Source organism: Ochotona curzoniae, unplaced genomic scaffold (assembly GCF_017591425.1).
Source record: "Ochotona curzoniae isolate NIBS_2020 unplaced genomic scaffold, NIBS_Ocur_1.0 scaffold_4701, whole genome shotgun sequence".
Taxonomy (NCBI): Eukaryota; Metazoa; Chordata; class Mammalia; order Lagomorpha; family Ochotonidae; genus Ochotona; species Ochotona curzoniae.
In genome coordinates, this window is record NW_024467122.1 from 83,598,945 (window position 1) to 83,618,908 (window position 19,964).

The 19,964-nt window shown below is 47.5% G+C and overlaps 1 protein-coding gene across 2 annotated transcripts in view; it reads left to right on the forward strand.

The window, feature by feature from the left end:
- Positions 1-3,514: 3,514 nt before the first annotated feature.
- The window catches only part of BBS4 (Bardet-Biedl syndrome 4), a 34,702-nt gene continuing 18,252 nt past the window's right edge, over positions 3,515-19,964 (forward strand). Inside the window, exons 1-3 of one of the 2 annotated variants that reach the window (XM_040969095.1) lie at positions 3,515-3,557; positions 12,499-12,550; positions 17,755-17,834. In XM_040969095.1, coding sequence (XP_040825029.1) covers positions 3,534-3,557; positions 12,499-12,550; positions 17,755-17,834 — 156 coding nt within the window. In that variant the 5' untranslated portion in view covers positions 3,515-3,533. The remainder of the gene's footprint in view (positions 3,558-12,498; positions 12,551-17,754; positions 17,835-19,964) is intronic. The other variant, XM_040969096.1, reaches the window with a different exon arrangement.

Here is a 19,964-nt window from a genome sequence, read left to right on the forward strand (position 1 = left end):
TTGCCCATGTTTTTCACTAGATTTTTTTATTTTTAAGATTTTTCCGGCTTGGCCGCATGGCCTAGCGGCTAAAGCCCTCGCCTTGAGCACGCCAGGATCCCATATGGGCGCCGGTTCTAATCCTGGCAGCTCCACTTCCCATCCAGTTCCCTGCCTGTGGCCTGGGAAACCAGTCGAGGATGGCCCAAGGCTTTGGGACCCTGCACCCGCATGGGAGACCCGGAAGAGGCTCCTGGCTTCGGATTGGCATAGCTTCGGCCATTGTGCTCACTTGGGGAGTGAATCATCGGACGGAAGATCTTCCTCTCTGTCTCTCCTCCTCCTCTCTGTATATCTGACTTTCCAATAAAATAAGTAAACCTTCTAAAAAAATTTTTTCTATTTTTATTGGAAAAGCAGATACACAGAAAGATTTACCCTCCGCTGGTTCACTCCCGGAGTGGCTACAACAGCTGGAGCTGAGCCAATCCAAAGCTAAGAGCCAGGAGCTTCATCCAGCTCTCCCATATGCGTGCAGGGTCCCAAGGCTTTGGGCCATCCTCGACTGCTTTTCCAGGCCAATAGCAGGTAGCGGAGCAGCTGGGATTAGAATTGGCACCCATATGAGATCCCGGCGCATGCAAGGTGAGGACTTCAGCCACTAGGTTTTTATGCCAAGCCTTTTGTTAGATATTTTATCAGAATTATCTCCACAACCCTGTCTGTTGATTGCTATATTTTGATCTCTGCTACAGTTTTTTTTTTTTTAAACACTTTAATCCAGTTGAAATGAAAGACTAGCAGAGAGGGAAGGATCGGTCTTCTTCCAATTGGTTCGTTCCCCAAATAACCTAAATGCTACACTGGGCCAGGCTGAAGCCAGGCACTCCATACAGGCTTCCCTGGTGGGTGGTATTTGGACCATCTGCTGTGACTTTGTTCGATATATTAATATTGAGCAGACCAGCTGGCATAGGATACCTGGTGTGCCAGTATAAGATACTGGCATCGCAGGCTCTTCTGGCTTAAACGGCTGCACCAAGATGCTGACCCTCCCCGGAATTATTTTAAAGATCTCTCAGCCTTCTTTTTTTTTTTTTTTTATGATTTAGCAATTGATTTACAGAGAGAAGTAGAGACAGAGATTTTGTACTCATTGGTATACTCCACAAACGGCCACAATGGGTAAAGCTGAGCCCATATGAAGCTGAGAGCCAGGAGCCTCTTTTGGCTCCTCCATGTGGGTACAGGGTCCCAAGGACTTGGGCCATTCTCCTCTGCTTTTTCAGGCTTCAAGCAGCGTGCTGGATCAGAAGTGGAGCAGGCAGGACACCAACTGGCACCCAGATGGGATGAACCCAATGCCTTTAGTTCCATTTCTGCTGAACTCTGTATTATTGTGGAGCTCATTTTCTCATTTTTGAACACATGTCACTTATGTGATGCTATATGGATCTTTTATATTCAAAAAGAAGCCAACATTGTGACACAGAATTAATTGCCACAATGATGCTAGAATCCCATATGGGCACCAGCCTGAATCCTGACTGCTGCACTTCAGATCCAGCTACCTATTAATGTGCCCAGGAAACAGTAATAAAGGGCCCAAGTACTCCTACTGCCCACATGGTGACCTGGATGAAGGTCCTGGCTCTTGGCTTCTGGCTCCCGCCTGACACATCCCCAAATGTTATACCCTTTTCAAGGGGAGGGTGACAACTAGTGGACTAGTGGATGAAAGATCTTTCTCTAACTCTGCCTTAGAAATAAATGAATCTTGGGCCCAGTGTGGTAGTGGCTAAAGTCCTTGTCTTGCATGCATCAGGATTTCATATGGATGCTGGTTCTAATCGCAGCGGCTCTACTTCCCATCCAACTCCCTGCTTGTGGCCTAGGAAAGCAGCCGAGGACTGCCTAAAAGGCCTTGGCACCCTGCAGCCATGTGCGAGAGATGGAAGAAGCTCCTGGCTCCTGGCTTTGGATTGGCCACTTGGAGTGAATCAGTGGATGGAAGATCTTCCTGTCTGGTTCTCCTCCTTTCTGTAAATGTGACTTTCCAATATAAATAACACAAAACATTTTTTTAAATAAAAGTACTAGATAATCAAAGAAGAAAAGATTAAAAAAAACCAAATAAATGATTCTTGGATTGATGTAAAATTTTTGCTTTCAGGCTGCCTGACTTAATTTGGGCTTGGCCTTATTGTATTTGTGCTTTGATTTGGTCTCCATTACTCTCAGATGTTATTCATATAGAACCAGCATTTTCACTTCAGCAGGGCCTTCCATCTGAACATTCACAAGATTCCCCAGATACAAGATTCTCCCTGTGTTTTCTAGCCAAGGCAATGGGAGCAGATGGAGGGGAGAGTTGGGGGTTATCTCTTCTTGCCTGGCAGCCTGGGAGGTTCCTGACTACTGGCTTTGGGAGTGGGGCTGGGCAGGAGGGTTTTCTTTCAGTCCCTACCTACCCTTTGTCAGGCCCCCTCCCAGCCTTTCACAGCTGCTGTAAGTTTCTCTCTGGCCTATCTCCTCCTTTCCAGGCATTTGCAAGACCTGCCATCACTCTTGCAGGTGGGCTTCTGCTGTGGCTGTTCCACTTCCCCATTTTTCAGTCCCCAGATGTAGAGGAGGGGCATGGGTGTAACTCCACTGTATGGCTTTGCACTCCCCAGTTCTCAGCCATCCCAGCCTCTTGCCATTGTCCAAGAAGTTTACCATATGGCTCCCCATCCCCTCACTCCTGCTTCTTCTTCTTGGCAAGATTCTACTAGGAAATGAGCAGTTAGAGGAGGGGCATCTCTGGTCTGTGACAAATTTGACATTTCCTGGAGCTTGGTTCACTTTAGATTTTTGCTTGTACTCTCCTCTTTCTTGTGATTAACACATATTTTTGATTTTCCAGGTTAATGTGGCCTTTAATTGGTTGGTTGCTAGGGTAGAAGCTATGTTCTCCTGTTCTTTTCTGTATACACGCCAGTAGAGTACCAGAAATAATAAATAAAAAGGAAAAAAAAGAGGCTTTCCTTCCATAGTTCACTGGTTTTGTTTTTTTACTTGACAATCATGGATAATGGTTTGATTTTGGACAGTCATTTTGGCATAGCAGGTTAAACCACCACTTGTGAAGAGGAAATTCCACGTGGATGTCCATTTCAGTTTTGGCTGCTTTCACTTACCATCCAGCTCCTGGATGCGCCTGGGGAAGCAGAAGATGGTCCAAGTTCCCGGGCTCCTGCACTCAGGTGGAAGACCTGGACGAAGCTCTTGGCCTCTGACTATGGCCTGGCTCAGCTGCAGCCACTGTGGTCACTGAGAGAATGAGGCAGTGAGTGCACGATGCTCTCAGGAAGGTTCCGTGTCCTCAGCGGCAGGGATCCGTTTGCCAGCGGCCAGGGCCACCCCACTGCCTCCCGGGCTAACGGATGACTGGGCATCCTCGTGCATTTGGCGGCGTCCGGCCCGGTCCTGTCCTCTTAGACAACAACTTCCGCCGCTCCCGTCGCTATGACAACGCCCGACTTCCGGCCGCGGCGGCCTGGGGCGGAGTCAAGATGGCTGAGGAGAAGCTCGCGCCGGTGAGCGACGGGTTCTCGGTGGTGCTGCCCGGGTGGCGGGCGGCCTGGTGAGGCGGCGAGCCGAGCGCCGGGCGTGGGAGCGACGGGCGCGGCGGGCGCGGGCCGCGTGGCGTGCAGCGGAGCGTCGGCGGGCTGCGCGAGTGTGCTGGGCCGCCGAGCTGGCCTGGAGGGCCCGGGGACGCCGGGAGCGGGCTCCGTGCTTCAGGGGGCTGGTCACAGTGGCAGGCGTGTTCCCCACAGGGCGCCGTTACTCCCGTGGGTGCTGAGAGGCGTGTTCCCCACGGGGCGTGTTCCCCACAGGGCGTGTTACCCACGGGACGTGTTACCCTGCAGGACTGGGTACCCCACAGGATGTGTTACCCCACAGGACGTGTTCCCCCACAGAATGTGTTACCCCACAGGACGTGTTCCCCCACAGAATGTGTTACCCCACAGGACGTGTTCCCCACAGGACTGGGTACCCCACAGGATGTGTTACCCCACAGGGTGTGTTACCCACGGGGCATGTTACCCCGCAGGACTGGGAACCCCATAGGATGTGTTACCCCACAGGGCATGTTACCCCACGGGGTGTGTTACCCCACTTGGCGTGTTACCCTACAGGGCGTGTTCCCCACGGGACAGGATACCCCACAGGATGTGTTACCCCACAGGATATGTTACCCACGGGGTGTGTTACCCCGCAGGACTGGGAACCCCACAGGATGTGTTACCCCACAGGGCATGTTACCACACGGGGTGTGTTATCCCCCAGGACGTGTTCCCCACGGGACGTGTTACCCCGCAGGACTGGGTACCCCACAGGATGTGTTACCCCACAGAAGGTGTTACCCCCTCAGGCGCTGAGCCTGTCTGGCTCCCTCGGGTTTCTTCTTTGGGATCCTTCTATTTCCTTTTTTACTCCTGCTTGGTTGAAGGAGTACTAAATGTTTTGTGGTAATTCCTGTCCACTTCTGGTCACCTGAATTTTCACTTCTCTCTCTCTCTCTGGAATCAGTTTTTCTAATCTCCACGTTGGAACGGAGCCTGCTATTTTTGTGCCTTCGCTGATTAACTGTAATAATCTCCTGCAGTAGCTGCAAGTGACAGGATTGTGTGTGTGTGTGGCTGAGTGTTGGCACGATCGCGTGTCGTCGGGTGTCTCGGTTTATCTCAGGGTATGCCAGCTGTTAGGAGTGGTCCTTTCCTCGGGCAGATCCCGCGGGACAGTTCTGTGTTTGGTTTTTGGACAGCAGTAGTGATCCTTTGAGGCATATATCTACCAATTTGACAGTGTCTCCAACATAAAGCTTTGCCAACGCACCTTTTTTCTTCTAATTTTTTTTTACTTTTTTTGAGATTCAGGCCCATTCGGCACTGCTATTAGAAATATTTTGATTGTTTGGGGGTGGGTATGGAATTTGTTGTCTTAAAAATATGCTGGAAAATGACCAGAAAAATAAGAGCTTTTGGCTGTTTTGTAAGTTGGTTTTAGCTCTAAAGGAATCCTGGCTTCTAGGGTTTGTACTGAAGATAGTTTGTTGTTAATATACTTAACAATAATGTGAAGTAAATGTCTATTAAGGGTTAACTTGGAGCAGAAAATAGAAGTTACTGTTGTACATTAGCAGGTCTGACTCAGATGTAATGACTGGCGCTTACCCAGTGCTCTGTGAGCTTAAATTTCTGTATTCAGAAATCTTTTCATGTGCTTGAATTTCATTTGTTTCTCCTTGAGGAAGTGTCTACAAATTCTTTGTCCACTTTTAAATGAGATGCTTCTTTCTTTACTAAGTTTTGTGTATTTGTGAAAGTCATAAAATAGCTTTGTTTGGTGTATTTTTTTTTTTTAAATTTCGAGGGTGAATTTTTCATTGCTGTAAGCTACATCTTACCTCCAAAAGAATGAATAAAATGGTGTGTGTGTGTGCTAGAGAATAATATGGAAGGAAGCTCAACTTCCCAGCACAGAGGTTGAAGCGTGGGTCATTTCCAGTAACTTGGAAACTCCCAAATGCTGCTTTTGCACGGCCTTTTATCTCTTTTCTCAGAAAAAAATGTTTTTGTTTTTTGTGAAAGAGAATTAAAAAAAAAGATTTATTTATTTGAAAGAGATTTTACAGAGAGAGAGGAGAGAGAAGTCTTCCAGATATCTGTTTGCTGGTTTATTCCCCAAGTGGTCGCAGAGGCCAGAACAGGGCTAATCTAAACCCAGGAGCAAGGAGCTTTCTTTCAGTCTCCCACACAGGTGCAAATGCCCAAAGACTTGGGCCTTTCTTTGCTGCTTTCCCAGGTCATGAGTAGAGAGCTGGGCTGGAAGTGGAGCAGTCGGGACTTGAATCGGCGCCTGTATAGGACACAGGCACCAACAGGTAGAGGATTGACATGCTGAGCCAACCCACCAGCCTTGAGAGATTCTGTTTTATCCAATGATTTACTTTCCAGAATGCCTACAACACCTGGGGCTCAGCCTGGCCAAAGTCAGGAACTTGTAGCTCATTCCACAGTCTTCTATTTGGATGCTAGGAATCCAAGAGCTTAGCATGCTGGAATGGGGCGCCTCTCATTCTATGTTCTGAACATAGCTCCTTTGTGACAGCAGAGGAGTGAGGTTCCTTCACGCTCCAAGCGAATTGTCCGGATTTGTACGAAACCCGTTGGTTTGGAGACTGCATCAGGGGCCTCAGTTGAGGATTAGCCAGCACCAGGTTGATGGAGCTGTGCTTCCGACTGACCCACAGCAACCTCCTGGGGCTGCCGGACTTGACTTGAGTGGCTTTCAGAATTCAGGGTGGATGAGGAGACACTTAGTGTAGGGTGTGTGTGCCAGGACTAGTGTGCCATTCCTGTGCGCCACTGTCCTCCGGCGCCACACCTTGTCCTTCTAGGGGATTGTGGCAGATGGAGAGGGGGGGAAAACCAGCAAGGGGGCGTGCTCAGATTCTTGCTCTCCACGGCATTGAGCCCTCCCAGGTTTGGGACAGAGTCCCTTCCTAGAAGGGGTTTTAGAATCTATTGTCAGGCAAGGTAAGTCTGAAAAAAATTGTTTTAGAGATTTATTTCTTTTTGTTGGAAAGATAGATTTAAAGAGAGGAGAGATGAAGATCTTCCATCTGCTGGTTCACTCCCCAAAAGTTGAGTAATCCTTCCCTGCCTTATGCTTTTCTAAAATTATATATATATTTTCTTGTTCTGCTTTAGTCTTTATTTTTATTTAGCTTATTCTCCTTGATAAAGCTTTCCCTTTTACAGTCCATTTTATCTAATATTATTATTAGCAGTACTTTGGTTATTGTTTTTTCCTTGTTTTTCTACAATGTCATTTCCTATCTTTTACTTTTTACTTGCCTTTATATTTTATTTATTTATTTATTTTTTTTACTTTCTATTTCAGATGTCTTTATAAAAATATCATACATCTAGATTTTTAAAAAAAGATTTTATTTTTATTGCAAAGTCAGATATACAGAGAAGAGGAGAGAAAGAGAGGAAGATCTTCCATCTGATGATTCACTCCCCAGGTGACTGCACCCGCAGGAGTTGATCCAAAGCCAGGAACCAGGAGCTTCCTCTGGGTTTCCCACACGGGTGCCAGGGTCCCAAGGCTTTGGGCTGTCCTCCATCACTTTCCCGGGCCACAAGCAGGGAGCTGGATGGGAAGCTGGGCTGCCAGGACATGAACGTGTGCCTATAGGGATTCCAGGGTGCGTAAGGTGAGGACTTCAGGCATTAGGCTATCATGCTGGGCCCTCTTTCCTTTTGTTACAGTTGAAAATACATTGAAAATGAAGAGCTTATTTATTTGAAAGGCAAAATTACAGAGAGAGAGAGACAGACAGGAAAATAAAATTTCACTCACTAGTTCAATTTCAAGATGATCACCACAATAACCAGGCTGAATTTAGGTTCCTAGAACTTCATCCAGGTCTCCCTTATGGGTGGCAAGGGTGCAGGTACTTAGACCATCTTCTGCTGCTTTCTTTGCTGCATTAGTAGCAGGGAACTGGATTATAAGTAGAGCAACTGGACTCCAGCTAGCCCTCCTATGAGATGGATGCTCGTGTCTTAGGTGGAAGCTTAATGTACTGTGTCATAATGCTGGCTCCTAAATGATGTTTTAAATCCAGAGTTAAATCTGACCCTTAGTGGGCCTGACATGATGGCTCAGTGGATGAATCCTCCCCTTGCAGGCGTTGGGATCCCTTTTGGGTGTCCGTTCATGTCCCAGTTGTTGCACTTCCATCCAGCTCGCTGCTTTTGACCTGAGAAAGCAGTAGATGACCCAAAGCCTTGGGACCCTGCACCCTCGTGGGAGACCTGGAAGAGGCTCCAGGCTCCTGGCTTCAGAGTAGCCCAGTTCTGCTCATTGCAGCCATTTGGGGAGTGGATAGAGGATATTTTTCTGTCTTTCCTTCTCTCTCTGTAACTCCAACTTTCCAAGTAAAGTAAAGGACCACGAGCTGCAAATTTTGAAGTAGCATTAAATATTTTGAGCTGTCAAAATTTTCAGCCACTCTGTTGGAACACAAATGCCAGCTTAATCTATAAACCTATGAGTGTATAGAAATCGAAATTTGACTCTTCTATAATTTATGCTGAAAATGCTAATTTCTAATTTTTTCCCCAACAAGTTAAAAATGTCTAAACCATTGTTCACTTGTGGACTGCTTAAAAGTAGCCTGGGTTTGACCTATTGGCTGCTGTCTCTCACCTCTGGTCTAGATTAACTTTCAATTTATTTAGTCTGACAGTTCAAGTGTTAGGTCTGTTTTTGCAAATTTATTTATTTGAGAGACAGAGATAGAGATCTCCTGTTTGCTAGTTCATCCCCATGCCTGCAGCACGTGGAGCTTGGCCAGGAGCCAGGACGTCACCCTGCTGTCCTGTGTGGTGGCAGGAACGCAGTGGTTTGAACATCGACTGAGGTCAAACCCAGATACCCCGAAAGGGAGGCCAGTATGCCCAGGACTTTCCACTGTGCCTGACACCTCTGCCTTTTGATTTTTATGCTTTATTTTCCTCTACTTGAAAGACAAAGTAAGATCAGGATCTTTCGTCTCTGGGTTCACTTCCCTAATGGCTTGGGGTTGGCAGGTGGAACCCAGGAGCCTGGGTTCAGGTCTCCCACACACTTGGCAGGGATGCAGGCTCATGTGTTCCTTCCCAGGCTGCACGTTAGCAGGAGTTTGGATCAAAAGCAGAGTGGCAGGACTCTAACTGGTGCACCAGGGTGGGACGCAAGTGGCTTAAACTACTGTGTCCTTTCTCTGTAGACAATTGGATGATATGTTTTTACTTTTGTCTCCTTGTAAGAATTCACTGTCTTTTGTGCAGTTCCTGGTGACATAACTGTGGATTTATTTTCTTTTAACCCTGTTGGGATTTGTGGCTTTTCAGAATCTAAAAGTAAATGTCTCAGTATTTCTGAAAGATTTTCAACCATTATTTTTTCATATGTTGGCAAATAACATAGGAAGTTGATAAATTTGAAGCATTTTCCATCCTCAAATTGAATCTAGAGAACCTCTCTGTAGGTACTCCTTTTTAAAAAGATTTATTTTTAAAAATATTTATTTGTTTTTATTGAAAAGTCAGATATACAGAGCAGAGGAGAAATAGAGAGGAAAATCTGTCCGATGAGTCATTCCCCAAGTGGCTGCAATGGCTGGAGCTGAGCCGATCCAAAGCCAGGAGCCAGGAACCTCCTCCAGGTCTCCCACACGGGTGCAGGATCCCAAAGCATTGGGCCATCCTTGACTGCTTTCCCAGGCCACAAGCAGGGAGCTGGATGGGAAATGGAGCTGCCAGGATTAGAACTGGTGTTTATATGGGATCCTGGCATGCAAGGCAAGGACTTTAACCACTAGGCTATCATGCTAGGCCTGAGATTTTATTTAGTTTTATTGGAAAGTTAGATATACAGAGTGGAGGAGAGATAGAGAGGAAGATCTTCCGTCAGCTGGTTCACTCCCTGAACTGTTGCAATGGCTGGAGCTGTGTTGATCTGAAGCCAGGAGCCTCTGCTGATTCTCCCACATGGATGCAGGGTCCCAAAGCTTTGGGTCATCCTCCATTGCTTGCCCAGGCCACAAGCAGGGAGCTGGATGGGAAATAGAGCAGCTGGCATATGAACTGGTGACCATATGGGATCCCACCACATGCTGAGCGAGGATTTTAGCCACTAGGATACCATGATAATCCTATGCCCTGTAGATAATCCTATAAGGTATTTTTAAAAATCAAATTTGATTTTTTTGATTTGGCTTCTGAGAAGTATAACCTTAGATATAATATTAATATGAAGCATCTGAGATCTCAGTACTTTTGTGAGTATATTTTATTATACAGTAATTATAAGTATATTGCATGTTATTTTGTCTTTTTAAATTTTATTTAGTTTTTGAGGATGCTTAGTTGAGAAGCATGCATCCCCATGTGGGATCCCCACATGGTGTCCCCATCATCTCCCCCACTGATTAGGATGGAAAGGGTCAAGGAATAGAGGAAAGTGGATGATATCACTGTTTCCCTTTTTTAAAATTTTTTCTTCCTGCATCTGTGGAGAGTGGGGAGAGAAGGGGAGATGGCTGCTCCCAGCAGTGTAACTGCATCCGTACCCAAGGAAGTGGGATGGCCTCTTGAAGTCATCCCAGGGTCCATGATGGGGAGAATGTTGTGAGGTTACTGCTTAAGTGATTTCAGTAGTTCTGGTATGCTGTTAATTTCACTGATTGAAGGTTGAGGTAATCTCTCCAAGGTCCATTGACGGACATACTCCACCCTGGAGTCTCCACTAGCCCAGATACTTGCTGTCGAAGCTTCACTGCGAGTTGTCCAATTTGTTCTGCCCACCATCCTCTGCCATGGTACTAGACTACCTCTGCAGGCCTCAATGAGCTGTCATGTCCACAGTGAGCGTCTGGGCATGCCGTCTACCGCACAGGCCACTGCAGCTATGGAGGTCTGGTGCTGACACAGAAATTCTACAATCAAACCACAGATCCTATGACTTTCCCTCCCTGCTGTGGTTGGAGTTTTGATTCCAGAGGTACTGTTGTGGGTCGGGGGAAGTTCCTGAAGAAACCTCCCCACAGGTGACCCCAGACATGACTCCTGTGTGTGCTAGCCAGTGGGGAGTCTGGTTCAGTCCATCACCCACATCAGTATATACGCACACTGGTGGTTGCAGTTGCTGAATCAGTTCTGTCCCCAGCCCCATCTCATGCAAATCAGTGGTTGCTTTGGCCCAGCCTAACCCTGATCATCATACACTTGGCCTTCAGGCACACGAGTAGGAAGTACAGCCTAATCGGAGCAACTTGCAATAACCCCACCAGTCCTGCCCTCAGCCCCGGTGCCTGTGCATGTCTGTATGTGCAGCAGACTAGTCTAGGCTGTCCCACAATTTCCCTGCTAGGTCCATTCCCAGTCTTGGATCTGGCATTTTCCAGGTGGTTCTATGGTCTCGCCTGGCAGAACTTGCCTCCAGTCTCTGCTAGCTGATAATGCAGCAAAGCCTGATGAGCCTGGACTTAGTCTGGATCTTGCATATAGTGGATGTAGTCGCTTAGTTCAGTGGATATAGTCGCTTAGTTCAGCCTGGCTGTCCCCCTAACCCAGCTCATATGTAGTCCAGCAGGCTTTGTAGCCCTGCCCAGCTTGGTCTGCCCCTGATCCCAGTTCTCAGGCTCACCAGCGGGAGCAGTGGCTCAACAGGGGAGTCCCTGCAGCTCCCCTACTGGGCTTACCCCCCATTCCAGGTCTTACATGTGCTGGTGGGAGCTGTGGCCCAGACTGGCATGGCTTACCTCACCTTGGCATTTACCAGTGAGTGCTGCCGCTTGGTTTAGCCTGACTTACTCCCAGTTCCAGTCCCTGTGTGTGCTAGTGAAAGTTGTGGCCCAGCTCACTCCACACCTAATTCTTGGGTGTGTCTATGGGTGCTACAACCTGAAACAGCCTGGCTTGTTCCCAGCCCCAGTACCCAGGAATATTGATGAGTTCCATGGTCATGCCTAGCTCAGCCCATTCCCACCCCCAACCCTCAAGAAAAACAGCTGGTGTGGCAGTCCCACAGGGATGAGTCAAGGATTCCCTGAGGAATCTGCTCCTGGCCCCAGTTCTCTCTCATGCTGGTTAGTTTCATGGTCCAGGATGACTTGGTTCACACCATTTCCCTACACTGGTGGGTACTGTGTAGTTGTGCCCTGCCAGGCAGGCTCCCCAGTTGTGGAAGTGTGTGCCAGTAGTTGGTGGTTGATACCAACAACCCCATCTCAGGTCTCCTACATAATGACCTGTATTGCTTTGGCCCCCAAAGGTCCTGCAGCATCCCTCATCTAAACCACCCATCTCAGCCTCTTTGTTAACCTGCAAGTATAGTAGCGTTGTTGGTAGAGTCCCCCAGAATTCATTTCTCACCTGTGATGCTCTCCCTTTCAGTCTTTCTTCCCACATATCCCCAGAATCCCTTTCCTGAACAGTTCATAGCCACCTATGCCAGGGAGCATGAGTATTCCCAAGCCTGGTCCTCCAGCCGTGTGCCATGGCAGCCTGGGACCCTGCCTGCCTAAGAAGGGTCCACGTATACTCATATGTGGGTCCCCAGATCCTGTCTGCTGGTGTGATGGCATCTGCCCCCTACATATCTTAAAAAAAAAAATAGAATAGGCAGCCATGTTGGTACACTGGTATAGTTAACGCAAATTTACATTAACCAGGCCTAGGATGCCTGCCAGCTATTAGCGGCTTTACTCCCAGCAGTGTAACATTTGCCTAGGTATGGTGCAACCTGGGCAATTGCCTACAGCTGGGGCTAAAATAAATGGTTAAAAATAGAATGATAGTGCATTTAGTGGGTTAATTTCATGATTGGTGATTGATTGCTGTTGTTACTTGAGTGATTTTCTAAGTCGGCAAAGTATATGGTGATGCTTTAATGTAGCTCTTGTTTTCATTTCAGAGAACTCAGTTTCCTGCGTCTGTTGAATCCCAGAAACCTCGGCATAAAAAAGGTCAGCATGTAATTTCTTCTTTTTTTAAAGATTTATTTTATTTTTATTGGAAAGGCAGATATACAGAGAGGAGAGACAGAGAGGAAGATTCTGATCTCGCCTCCATCCGATGATTCACTCCCCAAGTGAGCGCAATGGCCGATGCTATGCCGATCCGAAGCTCCTGGTCTCCCACGCGGGGGCAGGGTCCCAAAGCCCTGGGCCATCCTTGACTGCTTTCCCGGGCCACAGGCAGGGAGCTGGATGGGAAACAGGGCTGCCGGGATTAGAACCGGCGCCCATATGGGATCCCGGGCATGCAAGGTGAGGACCTTAACCACTGTGCCATTGCGCCGGGCCCCAGCATGTAATTTCATCAGATGTGCATATTTTCATATATTTTTCTGTCTCATTGATTCTTTATTCTGCACACAGTAGAACTTTTAAAAATGGGAAGCATTGGGAAAGGCACTAGAGGACTACCACCACATTTAATTTCTATTTTTTTGGAGTATTCAGGTATTAGGATGTTGATTTGAACTATAAGTGTGCATAAATGGAGATTGATTGCTACATAAGTATGTGTTCTTCTTCTTTTTTTTTTTTTTTGCACATACTGGCAGGGCTGCAGTAGCACACCAATGTGTTCATTTTCTATTTTGAGATAAACCAGTCTGAAGTTCCGTAGTACGTGTCAGGCATTGAATAATCTCATGTGTGCAAGTGAAATAAGTGCTTGTGGTCATAATGAGTCTAGATTGTAAGGATCTGCTTTTTGTGATCTCATGGAAATGTGGTATATATTTTATTTAGAGGAATTTTTTTTTAAAGATTTATTTATTTTCACTTGAAAGGCAGAGTTACAGAGAAAGGAGAGAGATACTCCATTATTTGATTTATTTCCCAAATGGCTGCAGTGACTGGAACGAGGCTGGTTCAAAGCCATTTCTGTGAAGTGGGTGCAGGGAAGCTCAAGGACTTGGGCCGTCCTCACTGCTTTCCCAGGCCACAAGCAGGGAGATAGATGGGAAGTGGAGCAACCGGGATCCGAACTGGTGCCCATATGGGATCCCCAGTGCATGCAATGCGAGGATTTGGCCTCTAGGCTATTGAGCCAGCCTGCGCACCCCCCCACCCGCTGTTTCTTTTTTTTTAAAGACTTATTTAGGTATAACAGCAGTTTAATAATGAAATTAGAAGGCAGCTTCTAGTGAATATCTTTGAATCAGTACTGTTCACCCCTGTATCTGTTCTCTGTTAGTTACATTCCTACATGGTGACAATGTTCCATTGCTGCTGGACTGTTTACCCCCACGCCTAACTTCACCTCCTCTTATGGTCTTGCTGTTGTGAGGCCCTGGCTCTCGACAGCCCCTCTTCCTCCCCAGGAAGAACCCTCCCCTTCTGGCTGGGTTAGCAGGTGGGAGGAAGGAGGAGCCAGCCTGGCCCGCTCTGGGCCTCTACTCAGCAGCAGCTGCCTGCTGGTGGCCGCAGCCCCGGCTGCTGGTAGCAATGCCCTTCCTTCCTGTGTCCCTGCGTGATGTCAGTGCCCGGAGTCATCTCTGAGCTGTTCCTGCAGGTTCTCGCCTCTTCCATTCCCCCGTCACAGTCCCTTTTGTTAAATCCTGCAGTGGTCTCACCCTGTTTCCTTGTTGGAGTCTAACAGTGACCCAGTTCAGGTGTTAGTGATTAGACTGTTCTAGGTTTACATTCCACATTTGTCACATTTTCTGATGGCCCAGATGCTATTTTGAAGTAAAAGTTTTACAATTCCTCTTTGGCACGAGAAAATGAACGATTATTGAATGACCATATTTATTTTTCATATTTTCCAATGAAAATTAGAGGGACTAGAGGAGGACTAGTAAAGTTAAACCATTTGTCCGAGTTCCACAGAAGGCTGGGGCCCGAGTTGAGCTCTTAGTGCTGACCTGGGAGAGCTGGAAGAGGTCCTTTACCAGGCAAGGGCTTGTCTGCAGCATTCTTAAAAAGGCCTTGGGTGACTAAGGCAAATATGTGCTTAAGGATCCCAACTACAGCTATTTTCTTTAGCTCTTCTGTAGCTGGGATGCAGCTGAAACATTAATCAGAGTTAGTAATATTGGGTCTGCATATACCCTGCTTAGGACAACTTAGCACCTGGATAAATAATAGAAGAGCCCTTGAGGTGACCTGTGTATTCAGGCAAGGAATTGTCTAAAACACATCAGGTGGGAGGAGGCGTGAGGATGAGATGTCACAGAAGAGTAGAATGGGGCAAGGAGTGCTGTTGCTGGGCTGCCAGCCTTCCACCTTGGCAGGTGCCTGGGGTGGGGCTGAGGCCTGGCCTTCAGCTCAGTGGCGGGCCACCCAATCTCTGTGGTGACATAGCAGGCAAGGTGTCCTCTGTTTTCATCATAGAACGGGGGAGCTGTGCTCTGCTTTCACGTTTTTGAGAACTTTCCAGAAGGTCATCTCATAATACTTGCAAAGGAAGGCGAGAACCTGGTTTATAGTGGGGAGTTGGACTGAGCAATGATTTGGAACGTACGAAATTCAGCACACACATTTAAAGGTAAAATTATAACTGTAAATTCAGAATTTGCAGATGTAGGGATTTCCAAGTTATCCAGAATTCTCTCACTTTTGAAAATAAGTAAAATGTAACAGCAACAAAAGCCAAAACTTCTATAGGGCTTCCTGTGTACCAGGCACTATTTTTACCCATTCTTTTATGGTATTATTAAAGAAAGAGGCAGGGAGACAGAAAAATAATTCCCCACCTGGGCACTGTTTGGACTTCTGTTGTAAGTCACCTGGTCATTTTAAGTCCGAAGATGAGTATGTTGTTGCCTCCGCTTCCAACGATAATGTCCTACCCAGGGCTCGATCTGCCTTCGTTGTTTTGCTTTATTATCATCTTCTCATTCTGTGAGCACGTTCCTCCCCGCCTTTGCTGTCTGCCCCAACTCTCGTGAACTCCTCGAATTTGGAGTCGTTTTTGATTATTTCTGGGTTTTCAGTGCCTGACAGTGTTAGGCAGTTAGTAAATATTGGTTGAAAGAATGAGACTCGATTTTACGGATGAGAAAATTATACATTTTTGAAGTTGAATGAGTAAATTAGAAATTATGCATTTTTAAAATTCACTCATTTGGTACTGGCATGATTATGGGACAGTGATCTCTGAGGTCTTTGGTGAAACTCAAGTTCTTTTAGTTTCCAGTGGAAGACAGAACAAGAATGAGACAACTTATACTTCCATCCAGTATGTGCAGTAGCTGAAGCCAGGAGCCTGGTACATCATTCACAGTTGCCATGTGGGAAGCAGGAATTCAGCCACGTGGGCCCACACCTGCTGCCTCCCAGAACTGCATTGGAAGGAAGCAGGGTTGGAAGTGGAGTTGCCAGAACTGGAGCCAGACATTCCCGTAGGAAATGTGGGTGTCCCAAACTGGCTCCACCCACTGTGTCACAGCTGCTCCTTCAGCTTTTAGACACGTATCTTCAGGAGTGTGAAATGATGTGATAGCACTTGGATTTGGTAGTGGCTTCCCTCTAACTCCAAATGTCCCATCTCATGAGTCTCTGGGTTCTTGAGGACATTTTGGCATTTTTTTTTTCATTTTCAAAAAACTTGTCTTTTATTTCTTATTGAAAAAAATTTTAAGATTCATTTATTTTCATTGGAAAGGCAGACTTACAAAGAGAAGGAGAGACAGAGAGGAAAGATCTGTCCACTGGTCCACTCCCCAAGTGGCTGCAATGGCTGGAGCTGAACCAGTCTGAAGCCAGGAGCTTCTTCCATGTCCCTCAGGTAGGTGCAGGGTCCCAAGGCTTTGGGCTGTCCTTGACTGCTTTCCCAGGCCACAAGCAGGGAGCTGGATGGGAAGCGGAGCAGCCAGGATTAGAATCAGTGCCCATATGGATCCCATGTGCCCATTTGCAAGGTGAGGCCTCTAGCCACTAGACTATTGAGCTGGGCCCAAAACTTTTGTCTTTTATTGTAAGATTCTTTTTTAAATTTATTTTATTTTTATTGGAAAGTCAGATATACAGACAGGAGGAGAGACAGAAAGATCTTCCGTCCAATGATTCACTCCCCAAGTGACCTCAACGGCTGGTGCTATGCCGATTCGAAGTCAGGAGGCAGGAGCTTCCTCCAGGTCTCCCATGCGGGTGCAGGGTCCCAAGGCTTTGGGCTATCCTCAGCTGCTTTCCCAGGTCACAAGCAGGGAGTTGGATGCGAAATGGAGCTGCTGGGATTAGAACCTGCGGCCATATGGAATCCTTGCGTGTTCAAGGCGAGGACTTTAGCTACTAGGCCACGCTGCCGGGCCCTATTGTAGGATTTTAGTAAAGTTGTGGGGCAGGCACCATGGCATAATTTGTAACACTGGCATCCCATATGAGTGCTAGTTTGATTCTGGCTGCTTCACTTTCTCTTCTGATCCAACTTCCTGCTAACGTGCCTAGAAAAACAGTGGAAAATGGCCCACGTACTTGGGTCCCTGCACCCATGTGTGAGAGCTGGAGGAAACGCCCGGCATTCTGATCTGTCAGATGTGACATTATGTTTTATGTATTCTGTTTCACTAGTAACATTTGTGAAATTTTCTTTAGAAAATTGTGCCATCTGCAATGAGAGGAGAAAGAAAAAAATAAAAATTTTATTTTTTTCAATGGCTTATTTACGTGCTTATTTGAAAGGCAGAATTAGAGGAGAGAGAGAGATTTTTTATGTGCTGGTTCAACTCCCCAAACCATTGCAATGCCTAGGGTTGTGCCATGCCAAAATCAGAAACCAGGAACTTCTGGGTCTCCAGCATGGATGGTAGAGGCCCATGGTTTTGGGGCTGTCTTACACAGCTTTCCCAGGCATATTAGAAAGGAGTTGGATGAGAAGTGGAGCAGTTGGGACTTGAACTAGTGCCCGCATGGGGGCAGCTGCTTACCCTGTTGTACCACAGAGCTAGCCTGAAGAAATGTCATGTTATTTAAACCAAATTATCATTTGAGAAACTGACATTAGAAGTGGCAGAAGCTCAGGCACATACATGGGGTAAAATGGTAGGATACATATTCTCAGTTTAATGTTCTGTTTCCGGTGTGCTACACTATGTTCCTAGCAGCGTGAAGGATTTAATATATTGTAGTATGTGTGTGGTTAATTTAGATGTAAAGACAATGCTAGGAAGAAAATCCAGGAATAACTGTCGTTTGTTTTGTCAAAATCTGCTGTCCAGCTCCAGAGTTTCCTATTTTGGAGAAGCAGAACTGGTTGATTCACCTGCACTATATCCGGAAGGATTATGAAGCATGCAAGGTGAGAGCCTGCAGTGACCGGGAGAACGAGACCCCTGGGAAGGTGACTGACAGTGTCTGCTGTGGAGTGGGGCAGCTGCTGCCCAGCACATAAGACAGTTCCTGTGGTCCCACACTTTGTGGACTGGTTAGCTTCCGCTTGGATACTGCTGTTTTTAAAAACCTGAGTTTCACTGGCCCCACACGCAGACCAACTGACCTTGGTTGCTAATGGGACTTCTGATTGGCTGGGGGCGGTCAGGTGTGTTCCATGGCCTCTTTTTTTTTTTTTTAAGATTTATTTATTTATTGGAAAGTCAGATATACAGACAGGAGGAGAGACAGAGAGGAAGATCTTCCGTCCGATGATTTACTCCCCAAGTGAGCGCAACTGCCGATCCTATGCCGATCCAAAGCCAGGATCCAGGAACTTCTTCCAGGTCTCCCACACAGGTGCAGGGTCCCAAAGCTTTGGGCCGTCCTCGACTGCTTTCCCAGGCCACAGGCAGGGAGCTGGATGGGAAGTGGAGCTGCCGGGATTAGAACCGGTGGTTCCATGGCCTCTTGAATCAAGGGCAGGGCGAAAGGCCAGTTGGCTGGGGCTTCTTGGTTTCTGGGTGGAAGCAAGTGTTCTGCTCTTTCTCTTCTTTTCTTTTTTTTTTTTTTTTAATTTTTTTAAGATTTGTTTTTATTGGAAAGTCAGATATACAGAGAGGAGGAGAGACAGAGTGGATTTCCCTCTGTTGATTTACTCCCCAACTAGCTTTAATGGCTGGAGCTGCGCCGATCCAAAGCCAGGAGCCAGAAGCCTCTTTCGGGTCTCCCATGTTGGTGCAGGGTCCCAAGGTTTTGGGCTGTCCTTGACTGCTTTCCCAGGCCACAAGCAGGGAGCTGGATGGGAAGCGGGGCCATCAGGATTAGAACTGGTATCTATGTGGGGGTTTTTGGTGTATGCTGTGCCCTCTTTTTCAGCCAAGGCACATACAGGTTGATGCAGCTGTCTAGTTAGTTGTGACCCAACCCTGTATTTCACACATACTGATGGGTGCTGCAGCCTAGCCAGCCTCCCATAGACAGTCCTCACATACACATGTGGGTGCCATGGCCTAGTTGGGGCAACTTTCGGTAATCCCTACCAGGTCCTTCCCCATCCCCACTTTTTCTGTGTGCTGGCATGTGTTGTGGCCTAGCCCAGCCCAGCCTACATCCTCTTTGTCTCTTGTGTACACCCTTGTCTGAGATGGCCTGCCCCCAGTCTTGGCATTTGCCAACACTTGGTATAGCCTGGCTTAACCTGGCCCACTTCCAGTCCCAGTTCTCACTGATGGATATAGCAGCCTAACCCAGCCTGGCTCATCCTCAGCCCTCATGTGAACTGGTGGGTGTTGTGGTCCAACCAGCCTGGCCTGCATCCTGTCCTGGCTCTCACTTATGGCTGGTCGGTGCTAACTGCCAGGCACACCACCAGGCTGGTCTCACACGTAATCCAGTGGGTGCTGTGATCCAGTCTGTGCTGGCCTCCTCCGTGCCCCTACTGTCATGCTCAGCAGCAGGAACTGCAACCTTGCAGGGGAGTTCCTCAAGTTTCCCTATCATTGCCAGCAATCGATCTCACCCAACCCTCGGTGTCATGTGTGCCAGTGGATGCAGTGGCTGTGCTTGGCTTGGTCTGCCCTAGTCTTGCTTTTCCCTGTGCTGGTGGTTACTGTATCCTTGTCCAGCCCAGCTTCCTCCCAGCCCTAGCTCCTGTGAGTGTCAGATGGGTTTCTGTTAGGTGAGCTTGTGGTCCAGACTGACTTGGCTGTCACGACCCTCACTCTTTGCATCAGTGGGTGCTACAGTCCCACAGAGATTAGCCCACAATTCTCCTGCAGTGTCTGATCCCAGATCTGGTTCTCTTGCATTCTGGTAGGTGTTGCAACCCAGCCTGGTATGGCCCACCCTTTGCTCCAACACATATGGGTGGGCACTGTGGCCTAACCCAGCCAGGAATGCCCCTTCTCAGTTTTTGTGTGTGCCAGCAGGTGGTGGGTGATGCTATGTAGCCCAGCCCAGATCTCCTACTTGGGCTGGTGCCTTGGCCTGACCCAGACATTTTCCTGAAACCACTCCACCTCAGCTCCCTCCCCTTGCATGTAAGTGTAATGACCCA